We start from the raw sequence: 12,362 nt of genomic DNA, 5'->3' as shown, positions 1-12,362 counted from the left end.
GTTGGCGGCGGGCGGAGGCGGCGTCGCGCGCTCGCCATGGTGTTCCTGAAACTCCGCGAGCAGGTGGGCATTCCCGAGCTTCCCTTCCCTTCCCCTCTCTTCTTCCCTCCCGGTGCCGCCGGGCTCGCCCGCCGCCGCCGCGGGCTGCCGTGCGTGCGCGGGTGAGGCGGCGGCGCGCGCTCGCCATGGTGTTCCTGAAACTCCGCGAGCAGGTGGGCATTCCCGAGCTTCCCTTCCCTTCCCCTCTCTTCTTCCCTCCCGGTGCCGCCGGGCTCGCCCGCCGCCGCCGCGGGCTGCCGTGCGTGCGCGGGTGACAGGCGGCGGGCAGCGGGAGGCAGCATGGCTGCTGCCGCCGCCGGGGTCCGGGCGGGGTGGGAGGCGCCATGTGCGCCCGGTGTGGGCGCCGGTGCCCCCGCGGGGCGGGCGGGAGCCGCCGGCTCTCGCAGGTACCGGGCCGAACAGGTGGCCGCGGCAGCCCGCCCGCTCCTCGCCTGGCCTCGCCGGCAGTCCCTGCCGAGCCCCCGCCCCGGAGCGGAGGGGAGCCCGGAGGGGTGATGGGGGTGGCTCTGAGGGCTCTCCCCGGCCAGCCCTGCCCCGCGCCTGTTTTGGGAAGGGAGGGGTCTCTGGCCGGGGCTGCCCGGGCCTGAGGAACTGACCGGTGTGAGGGGATCGACCTGGAGACTGCTGGCGGGAGGCGGCGTGCCCGGGAGATGGGGCTGGAGCTGGAGCTGGCGGCGCTCCCCCGGAGCCGGAGCCTGCCCTTGCCCTGCGCAGTTTCACGTGCCCGGGAGCCGCCTGCTCGTCCCTCCACCTTTCCCTTCCAGGCCTTTAAAATCTTTTGTTCGGCCGCCGTGTCTTTCGCCTCCCGCGGTCATGACAGAGCTTCCCCGAGCCCGCGCTCCCCTCCTGAAAGCGAAGGAGGTTCTCGGTGCCTTCTGCGGGTTGTTGCTCTCGTCGCATCACACCCTTCTTTGTCTGCCAGGCTCTTCGGTTTCCATCCCAGCTGGTGAAAAATACTTGTCTTCGCTGCTCTGTCCTTTCCTGGTGTCTCCCCTGTCCTACCTATTGTCTCCTGTGCGGTATCAGGATACAAAGGTGGGAGGGTCTGCGCTGCCAGTTTGCCGCCTATGAAAAGATGTTTCTTAGGAATGGTATTTTCTCGTGTTTTCATGTGTGTGAGGCCAAATTCCGTGTAAAAAACTCATACATCCTGCTGTGAGTCTCCTTGTTAATCTTACTGAAAGATAACCAACTGTAAACCCCACCCCCTTCCAAAAAAAAAAAAAAAAAGAAAAAAAAAAGCCCCGCGGAAAAAAAAAGCCTGTAGAAACTTGGGGGTGGTTAGGCAGCTGTTATTCTGTGTCTGTTTGTTATGCTGATCGGTATCAGCCCATCCTTACCTGCGAGTCCTTTCATTAGTTACATACACATCTGTGTTTTCACACTTAGGTTGCATGATCCCTCGGGATTTGTTCTAAGGAACATTTGGTGATATGGGGCTGGGATCTCTTATCTCTCTGCTGTGTTGTATGTAAACTTTGTGAAGTCTCATGTTGTTTTAGAACCTCATCTATGAATCAGCAACAATTGTGGATCTGAAAGACACTTAGTGTCCCTTGAGTTAGATTTTCTTTCAGGATTTGTTGCTGTTCTTCTGTGGGAGACTTCCCACAGAAATAAGCACTTGTTCGTCTCTTATGTTAAATAAGCCTTTCTGTTAAAACCAAGAACTACAACCCCTCTGCAAGTAATCATTGCAAAACAGTTAGCAAAAATCCCATTATCAATATGTTAACATGAAAGGATGTATTTCAGAACTTTTCTTCTGGGGAGGATCCTGCTGCTGACAGATGTTGAAGTGAAATATTGAACTGTGTGGGGCCGTTGGTTTGGCAGAGTAATGCATGTGAGGCTTTCAGCTTCTGTCATAATGTAAGTTTTAATCTGGAAGAAGTACAAGGTAGACTTTTGAGAGGCTTCAAAGATTTGTAAAGAAGAATTGATACACTGGAATTGAAGTATTCTTTCACATAAAGGAGGGGGTGTTGGGGCAGGGAAAGGATGGAGGGAAGGAAGGGAATGCTGGTTTTGGACAGTCTTTTGTAGGGGGAGTGATTTTTAGCAGCAGCTGCATTTCTGCTGCTAAAGTGTCAGTTGCTTGACAAATCAGTTATTTCAAACTGAATTCTGTTGGAACTGTGTGAGAATGCCAGAAAGTCATGAGGAATCATGTTAATATGAAACCCCTCAGCTTTGATATACAGAGCATTCCTGCAGGTCACTGTTGCAGTGTGCTGCAGGATGTCTTGACTTGAGGATGCTGTACTGGGAGTGTGCCACCACCTGCTCTTTATGAAAAGCAGCCCGTGGTACTGTGTGGGAGCAGAGGTGTTCCTCTTCAGTAGTTCATGAAACATGCTTCTTGTGTGCTTGAACCATTTGCTTTGCTCCGTAGTGGTGTTTTTGGTTAGGATAAAGTAAGTTGTCTTGTGTATTTGTAGTCCTTAGAGTGACTCTGTCTTCAGTGGTGCCTGTGCTTCACAGGGAAGTGCAAAGGCTGCTCTGTTGTTTGTACTGTTCAGCTGGGAAGTGATTTGCTAGTTTCTTTCTTCAACTGTCAGATTCATAACTTTCTGAAAAAAATTTACTAACTAAAGTATTATTTAAATGGAATTATCAAGATTATTTTTCCAAATTCAACATAAACCTGTTGATTTTATTCCTTGATAAAGTAGAAGGGCTCTGTGTTAAATGTTAGAATCATGCTGGGGACAGGCAGACTTATGCCATACAAGAAGCTTAGTGTTTTCTTGCACTTGCTTAGTTTTTCAAGTTACTGCAAGCTGGTGTCAAAGCAGTGCTCGGGAAGTTACAATGAGGTGAGAAATTCTGCTCTGAGGCTCTTAGTTAAGCTCAGAGGGTGAAATCCCAGTTCCTCTTACTTGATTTAATTTACTTAGTACCTGATAAACAAAACTTTGATCCTGCAGATGCTTAATGTGTTTGTGAAGCTCAAATATTTGTTTGTCTGTGGAGGCTGATTTGACACGTTTAACCTTCAGAATACAGGTTTTCCCCCACTGAGAAATGTAGGCCTTTCCTTGGGTTCAACAACCAGCCAGCCAGTACATTGTCTACAGATTTGTGTTACTACTTGTGCTTTATTGCTTTGCCATCCTACCAGGCAGGAATATATTTCAAAGTTTTGACATAATTGAGGATGTACACTGCACTTTCAGAAGTGACTTATGTTTGCTTACAAAGTATATCAGGTATCAAAAAAACTCATCAGCCATGTTTGCAAAAATTGCATTTAAAGCTAAATTGAACTGTATTGGGCAAAGCTGATACCTGTAATGCTCAATAGCAAACTGTAACTCGGGTATAGAAAAGCAATCATTCAATGTCAAATTAGAAGTTGTCGATTGTTCTCGTTGCTCTTGGGGTTTTGTGCAGTATTGTACAGTTGTTGTTTAATAACAAAGGAAGCAAATCTGCAAATTCTGAATGTTAAACTATTCAAGGTAGAGATGAAAAATATGGTAAATGTACATTATAATTGGGGTATTTGCTCTTAAGTTTGTTTGCTTTCGTTTTGTCTTCATATATTGGTGCTTGTATACCAGGTTCTTCTAAATGAGATACTGCTTTAAAAATTCTAAGTGAGACAAAGCCTAGAAAAGTTTGTTTCTTCCTGAAATGCTGTGTTACACTGCTGTTAGAAACTGCACTGACAGTCCAGTTTAGGTCAAGGGTCACTAATGTTTTATCACAAATTTTTTTTCCCCTTTCTGGGGGAGTGTGTGGAAGGGAAGGTATGGGGTGGGGGAAAAAAAAGGAGTAACTTGCTTGTGGGTATCCATAGTGGTATGCCTTGGTCTCCTGTGTGAAAGCCCTCTCACCTCTGCATAGCTAGGTGTGAAAGGCTAACTATCTTCTGGGTTTTTTTGTTATGCAATCATAGGTTCTAGGAACACTGCGAATTAGTCTCTCTTACACCTAAGAGGTAATTGACAACTTAGTTTGTCTTTAGCGTGCAGGTGAAATTTGGATTTCCCAACAGCTTTTCTGTTACAGACCTTACCTGCATATGTGCCTATAGGTCATCTTTTAGGCTCACATAAGCCTACATCTCAGCAGAGATTTCTTGAAAGGTGTGAAATGAATAAAAATTGGCCGGTTGTTTGGGTTTTTTTCTCTAGTTTTGCAGCTATATAACTATTTCTGGCAAAATTCGTTGGATGCAGTGTCTTTGTATTTGGTAAAGCTTTATTTTTTTCTTTCAGTGCATCATAGTTTTAATATTATGCATTTCCCATTTTCTCTGAATTTTAAATGTGTAATAGGAAGATGTCTTAGGGCTAATAATGATGGGCATGTGGAAGGATTTTGTATGGGATTTTGCTGTATGACTGCTAGACTGTGCTTGTGGCAGTGCTTTTATTTCCATAAGTCAGATATGAGTGGTAAGGATCTGAGTAGGAACAACTGCATGAGGATATTAGGATGACCACTTATCTTTAAAGTCCTTGAACAGTGAGAGCACTGACTTCTTTATTGCCCATTTATATCTTTCTCGTAGCTAAGATGGATCTTGTTCAATTGGCAGTTAAACAAATGTTTGCAGTGTCATAGTGAAGGCTCTGAATGCCTCTATGGTTGCTATTTTCATTACTGCCAGCGTTAGACTTCATTCTTTTAGAATTTATGCCAAGAATAAATGTCCCAACTAGTTCCTTGTTACACTAAGAGGAGGAATGGTCTCCTGTGGTGATGAAAAGGAGCTGCTGCTGTTCAATGAGGGAGGGATATGGTGGGAATGGAATTATGTGGTATTGCTCTACAAATTCTGTTCAGATGTAGGCTAATGAGATGTGTTTTATTTTGGACTTTTTTGGTAGAAGTTACTTTAAAGTTACTCTTTAATAAAACCCAATAATTTCTTCCATGAATCTTGTAGTTGTTAAGAACCAACTCTTTGTACTCTGTTATCCATTGTATGTTCTTCCTAAAATTTGCATCCAATCTTTTCAAACTGCATACAAGATAATTAAATTAAGAAATTGTAATTCTTACCAAGACACCTAAAGTCTTATTGTTAGTTCTCTTGTTCCCAGGCTAAGAACTTACATGTGCTGAGAAGATAAGTTTCTTTAGCTGATGGACAGCTCTGAGTAACTTGAACTCTGTTTATCTTGTTATATGCAGTCATTACCAGCCCTTCCATTAGAATGTGTTGAGAGAACCTGGTTCTACCACGTGTTCGTTTGTGGGGATCAGATTGCCCCACGATAACTTTGGAACTTTTGACTTGTGAACAAGTAGTTCTCCTCAGTCAAGAAAATAAACCTTTTAAAAGAAGAAGGGAAAAAAAAGGTGGGAGAGAAACAAAGCAAGCCTTGATTCTGCAGTCAGATCCTTAAGGCGGATCCTGTTAACTCAGCAGCCTTCTGTGAGGATATAAAGGTCTATTCATGTAGTTAGCATCCAGGACCATTATTTGGAGGCAAATATCAGGGGAAAAATGAAGCAAATGGGCAGGTCTCTATGAAGAAGTGACTTCTTTAGCACTCACAGAAAAAGATGTTTCCTGTAGGAAACTAGTAGCTGTTAAGACTCTGAACTGGCAGTCTGCTATCTGGCATGGATTGTTATTTTCCCAGATTTCTACGGTTGTTCCATTCACTGAAATGGGTTGTGGAATGTGATTATTGAAATTAAATAGATTTGATATTATATACTTCATATTCTCTTCCTCATCTTTTGTCAGCAAGTGTGTTTCTCATTTGCCATACCTGATATTTTTCTCTAATCAGCTGGGCCATCCTGAGGTCAAACTAGTATTTGATGATTTGTTTTCTTGCTCTTGCCAACTTTTTACTTTGTTCTTACCTCTATTCCTTACTCCTATTTCTGGAAATTGAGTGGGAGACTCGTTGCCTTAGTTACAGTGACTAACTGTTTCAAAGTTATTTATAATATTTGTTTTTAAATAACTTGTATCACAATAGAATCATAGAACATTTCACATCAATAAAAAAGTAAACAAAGCAGTACATCACTGGGAGCATGCTTACAGTGCTGATTTTTGGGAGGTTTGTTTTCCTTGCATTGTTGGGGGTGGAAGACATGTTCTCATCTGGCATTTCAAGATACATCTGAAATAAGGTGTCTTGGTGTTATCCTTTGTACAAAGAGAAAAGAATCTTAATGTTTAAGCTCCAAAATATCAGGGAATGTTATTATTTCCTTAGTAAAGACATTAGCACTCTCCCCAAGGGGTGGTAATATAGAGGTTTAACTCTGTTAATTCAGTTGTTATTCTGGTGTTGATGAATTATACAGCACTGACCCATTTCAGCACAGAAACCAGAGCTAATGTAAGAGTGGTGGGACTGAGTAGCAGGGAGAAAAGGGAAGGTGAGACTCCTAGGCAGCTGTGTGTGTGCAGAGAGATAAAGAGGAAGCACCAGCAGTGATATGCAAATTAAAGAGGGACAAAATAGTTGGTTTGTAGCATTCTTGTAGGTTAGGAAACTGCTTGTTAGCTGAAGCTAATGACGTAGCTGATGACTTCTGTCCTTAAATAATGAGATGCTCTTTACTATGAATTGAATATAACCTGAAATTTTCATTGTTTATCTCTACAGTAATGTATGTATGTGAATTGAGTGAACAGTACTATGTAAGTAGATTGTTTTCTATGTGAATAAAGCCTACCTATTTAGGGCAGCCTGAGAACAAATATTATTCCCAGTAAGTTACTGAAATGGTATATAAATTTGAGAAGTATTAAGCAGAATTCTGTGTATTCTAATGCTTGGCATCTGGTAAAAGAAAAAAAAAAGGAAAAACCCAACTCAAGCTTATGTTGTTAAACTTCAGAACTAAAGTTACCTGGATGGGAGTGAAAGTGTTTGCAATTGTAAACTGACTCATGTTAGAACTTCAGGTTCAGGTTTTGTAGGTAACTGCCTTTTTACGTGACTTAAGTCTAATTCTGACTGTGTCTTGAACTGTTGTGAAGTAATCCTAAATGTTTAATGTTTCCATATTCTCAGACAATGAACCTGACTTAATGGCCCATTCTAATTCAAGATGATGAGCATTTGCCTATAAGTCATTCTTGTTCATTTTGCAGTCATGCAATTATACTTAAGGTCCACTCTCACTTTGTGCTGAAGTCCTGTATCTGCTTCCATCTAGTACAGAGAAGAAAGCATGGATTTATTTTTTTTTAACTTTGCAAAGTGAAGATACAGCACTGCCTTAATGAAGGAAGAGAAGGGAGCACAAGCAAGAAGAATCAGCATGACAAAATGAAAATAAAATTACAGTTAGTTAAAGCATTGAGACCAAAACAAGCCTTTTTAGAGCTTACAGAACTTCTAGCAATCATGAAGAATCCATATTTTGTTTTAGGATTTTGCTGTTTGTCCTCCTTTTTTGTTTTTATTTTGATAGCTCCATCTGTGCTGGTTCCCTTGACAAAGGAGAAAGTTGAACCTTCCATCAGGAACCTGGTCATCAAGCAGCAGGCAGCATAATAGACCAGGGATCTACCCAGCTCAGATGAAGGAGCTACTTGTGTCATAGACAGATCACCTGGGGGCAGTGAAAAACATTTTCAGGAAGTTCTGCAGTTAGTATATACTAACATAACCTATAACTAATAAATATTTAAGTAATTTAAATCCATTGCTGCAGACTAACTTAAGTTTTGTACCATGTTTGGGGTAACTGGTATTCTCTCCTTCCCTGTCCTATCTTCAGGTCATCTGCTTCTTCTGTCATGAGTTGCTCATGAGAGTGGGTAGATAATCTATGCAAGTCCTTTTTTTCATCCCAAGCACTTGATGTGTCCTTCCTGCCTCAGATCTCTGTGTAGTGTCTGCTAACATTTCATTCACTCACCAGTGAATGTGTGTCCCCACAAAGTATTGTTGGTAGGTTAAAATGAAGGACATAAAACGGGAGAGGGAGAAAAACAAAATGCTAACATTGTTTTTCTGGTTACATTATTACTCATTGTTTCAAATTAGTGCAATGTCCCAAGTCATGGTAAAAGGATGCTTCAGAAACAGCATGCTAATGGCATTCCTCATCCCTCTCCTCTGTCCCTTTCTAACTGCACTTTTGTTCCGTTCTTGCTGTGTTTGCTAAAACATGAGGATCAATAGAAAGAGGTCTTATGCCTAATTCTGTGTTGCTGTGCAGTCTTTGCCAGATCAGGACCCTGTAATGGTACTGCCTGATGGCTTCTATTTCCTTTGCTCCTTGTCTCAGCTCCAGGAGCCATATATTGTTTTATAGCTCTGCTGGATCTATTTAAACAGTGCTCTTTCATTCTGGGGGATAATTATCAGTATTAAGGAATACTTCTAGAAGAACACTTCCCTTCTTGTTTCTGTCACCTGCAAGGTTGCAAAGGCCATTACTGACCTGCAGCAGTACTGATCCTGTAGTAACCAGCCAGGTCATTTATTTCTTCCAGTCCTACCTACTGGCATTGTTTGCGGTTCTTTTCCATCCACAAGCACACGAGCATTTAAAGTTTATTACCTAACACTACTTAGATTACAGAGTGGTAAATCTATTAAAAGAAAACCTTTCAAGTAAAGAATATTTTATGACTTGTCCATTGGCATTTCTCTATTCTTTTTTACCATAAGTTTAGCAAATGATAATCATTGCAATCAAGGATGTAAATAGTCAAGTTAATCTACTCTGTAAGAAACAGAGCTCAAGAGAGGAGTTCTTTGAATGCTTTCATAATGAGAGTGAAAAGGAAAGGTGAAGAGAGGATTTATAGAACACCAGAGAGAACCAGGAGGACAGAAATGGTTAGGATATCACAGCTTGTCAGCAACAGTGAACAGCAATCTCTTCTGATGAACTTCCAGTTTCCTAGTCAAGGATCATCCAAAAAACCAACAGGTATCCAGCTACCCTGTGGAGCTGTGTTTGCAATGACTTGAAGATATTGATTCCTTTTTCTACCTACTGCACCTTTTTACAGCACAGGAAGGGAACTTTCACAGCATCTATAATCTCAGACTAACACTGTGAAAAATACATGGAAGAGGATGCCTCCTGCTGTTTTTCTACACTCAGAGATGTAAAAAATGTTTTTGGATCAAGTACATCAAATTTGTTATTTTGGAAGGGCAAATATAGCTGCATGCAGCCTTATCTTTTATCTCTGAAAGGACTTTGACTCTGCATATCATGAATTTGCTTCCCTTTTTTTTTAAAAAACTCTCAACATTTAGTAAGCCATAATTAAAAAATGTGATATTTTTTTATAGCATGCACTTGAACAGATTATTTATGGGGCTTTCATACCTGAAGGTTGATAAAATTTCTCTAATACTCTGCATCTGTTAAAACTGCTTTTGTAATCATTTAAGTATTAAACTTACTGCATATATAATTCAAGAATAATTACTAGAAGTGCCATGGTTCATGAGTCTGTGTCCACAAGTATTAGAAGAATTTTGCAGAAAAATTCTGCCACGACTGTTGAAAAATTGTTGATTATGTCTTTACATTTGAGCCTTATTGTCATCTGGAAGGCTCTCTTTTGCTGTTGCAATGGCTGTACAAAATATCCCACACATTTAGGGTATCACACTGGTTTCCTGTCTCGACATCCCACCCCTTCCATGGGGGAGCAGTGAGATACGTTTCCTTCTATAAAGCTCTCTGCTGGAACTTACATAAGCCAAAGAAACAGTATCTGTTGGAACGGCAGGAGGAACAGCAGTGCCAGCGGTGCTTTGGAGGCTGTCAGAGAAGTTCAGCTCCCCGTCCCTGGAAGTTTGCCACACCAGTATTAGCAGTGCTCTCCTCCACGTTCACTGGAGGTGTTGCAGAGCCATTTGGGACCCGTCATTCTGGAGTAAGTTCTTTAGAAAATTAGCTCTTTGCCTCTGCAATGGCTACAAGCACAAATAAAAGCTGCAGGCCTGAAGCTTGATCTGGTGGCAGCAGTTGGTCACAGTGACCTGAACCTAAAGACAGGATGAATGTACATGCAGAAGAGATCTCAGAAGTGTCTGCTGCAGCTCAGCCTTTCATGTTGTGGCAACCCTTACCATCTCTACTGACATACAGGTGTTTTAGATGTGTCCAGAAAAGCCCTGGTGTTTGTTTTTATATGTGTATTTGTTTTATATGTATATATAGTCGCACATATATGACTGCCCTACCCACTACAGCTTCTTATATGATGCCTGAAACGTGCCTTGTTTTTTGGGAAAAGTAACCTGTAAAAGTAGGATGGATAATTGAAGAAAAGAGGAGGAATTGTTGGAATTACATCATTTGACCTCAAGGTTTTGTGACCCGTTCTTGTGTGGAGTGCAGTGATATGTAGCCTGCCTGGGAAGTGCTGTGTTGTCACAGGATGCCTGTTCAGAATGCCAAGTTCTTGCTTTTCACTGTGCAGCACGGCTGCAGAAGTAAGGTGCAATTCCTTTGGTGTACATTTGCACTGTCTTAAATTTTTCACTAGATAAGAAGCGATGAAAATGACCTGTAACAAGCAAGGTTAAAATACTGACAGAAACATTAGGATATGTTTTTCTTGTAATTCTGTTTTTCTTTTAAGAGGTTAATTAACAGCCAAAACTATGCTAATTATATGACTTGGAAGTTATCTACCACAGTGAATGCCAACATTTTCAGCTGACAGACAGGAGAAGGAAATACAGATACATGAACTACTGAATGCAAATGTGTTTCTGGTGTAGGGTAGGACTGTGTGTGTGAGAAATGGAGTACATGCCTGAATCAACCGTGTATTTTTAAGCCAGTGGAGTAGGTAAATTTTTATGAAAGATTAGAGTTCTGTAATTTTTGGATGGAGTTTAATGATTGCTTCTCCTTGAGTTGTTTTTTTAGTTTTTTTGTTTTTGTTTTCATATGCAGGGTTTCTAACAATAATGGTTGAAACTCACTGGCTTCTAATCTCCTGCCTAAGGCCATGGTTTGATATTAGGTGGTAGCTGAGCTTAAGCAGTCTTTCATTCTTTTCTCCTGCAAAGTGGTGAAAAGGGAGGGGAGAGGCAAATTATTTAGGTTAGCATAGAACTGTGAAGTTGTTCTTGGAAGTTTTCCACAGTAGGAAGTACAAATGAGTGTTTTGGATCATATAAACTTACTCTAATGTCTGTCTTTGTGTCAGATGTCCTGTAGTCACAGATGATGTGTAAGTGTCCTTTGGGGGCTGGGGGCGAGTGGAGAAACTTGAGTGTGGTCTGCCTTGGACCTTTCTCTCTGAGTAACTTTCATGCTGTTGGTCTTAAGCTTCTTAGAATGTGTTTGGAAACTCAAAAACAGGCTTGGTTTTCTTGTCTGGTTCTTGATTGTTCTGGGCTTTGAGCGTGGTTGTGAATTCTTCTTTAACTGTGAAAGAACCTAGGGTCTTCAGAAGTCTGCTTCTATTTATAACACATCATGTTGACTTACATTGACTGAAAACTCCAAAAGAAGAAAAGTTCCACTGTAACATCCTTGTTTACCACATGTGCTGCCTGTCAGGATCCTCAGCTTTTTCCCATCTCTGATCTGACAACAGTGTGCCAGTTTTCCTGAAACATTTTAAAGTTGCTTTTTCCCCCCCTCTTAGGGTGATCACGTGCTCCACCAGTCAGTTTTACAGCTGAAGCTCTGAAAATGACACCAAAATGACTTTCTCTTGCCTTCCATCTCTTCTCAAGATGTTACAGTGAAAGTACAAGACCATGTTTGGGTAATCCAGTTACCTGACAACCCTATGCCAAAAGTAGTCTGAACTTGCTGCAGCCTTTTATTTTTCTCATAGAAACATGTATGGATAGAGGGCCATTCAACATTTGTGCCTCTTATGTGTGCAGCTTTAATTCTTGGACACCATCCAGTGATGGCTTGGAGTCATGCCTGTTGTGACTAGTGATCCCTCTATCTCCCTGCACAGAGATGTATGCTTGGGGTAGGGAAATATCTGGTACGAAAACATGCTCATAGAAATGCCTAAGTTGAAATAAACTCTACAAATAATAATTAACAAAGCATGTCAATCTAAGAGTAAACTGCAGCCTTCTGGAATAGAAAAAAAAATTCAGCTCAATAGGAAATGGAAATAGAAAATAGTAGTTAGTGTTTTATATTCCACACATCACCTCATATAGGTGTATGAATACCACAACATAAGCACACGGGTTGTGCAAATATTTTTATCAGCAGCTAGAGAAGATAACATTTTGAATTGCCATTAATGAAAACCTTATCTATCAAGGTGGACTGTTCCTGACTTTATTCTGTTTCTCGGTTTGATTGTGCTGCATTAACATTTAATTCAGCAGTTTGTGGATGAGGCC

The 12,362-nt window shown here is 41.5% G+C and overlaps 1 protein-coding gene across 2 annotated transcripts in view; it reads left to right on the top strand.

Moving 5' to 3' along the window:
• The first annotated feature begins 6 nt into the window (after positions 1-6).
• ANKRD28 (ankyrin repeat domain 28) overlaps positions 7-12,362 on the top strand; it is a 117,948-nt gene continuing 105,592 nt past the window's right edge. Inside the window, exon 1 of one of the 2 annotated variants that reach the window (XM_041466192.1) lies at positions 7-63. In XM_041466192.1, the coding sequence (XP_041322126.1) occupies positions 37-63 (27 nt within the window). In that variant the 5' untranslated portion in view covers positions 7-36. Of the gene's footprint in view, positions 64-169; positions 213-12,362 lie in introns of those variants that run through there. The other variant, XM_041466191.1, reaches the window with a different exon arrangement.

Source organism: Pyrgilauda ruficollis, unplaced genomic scaffold (genome assembly GCF_017590135.1).
Source record: "Pyrgilauda ruficollis isolate IOZ18807 unplaced genomic scaffold, ASM1759013v1 scaffold2, whole genome shotgun sequence".
In the NCBI taxonomy this organism is placed as follows: Eukaryota; Metazoa; Chordata; class Aves; order Passeriformes; family Passeridae; genus Pyrgilauda; species Pyrgilauda ruficollis.
This window is presented reverse-complemented; position numbering and strand designations above follow the sequence as displayed.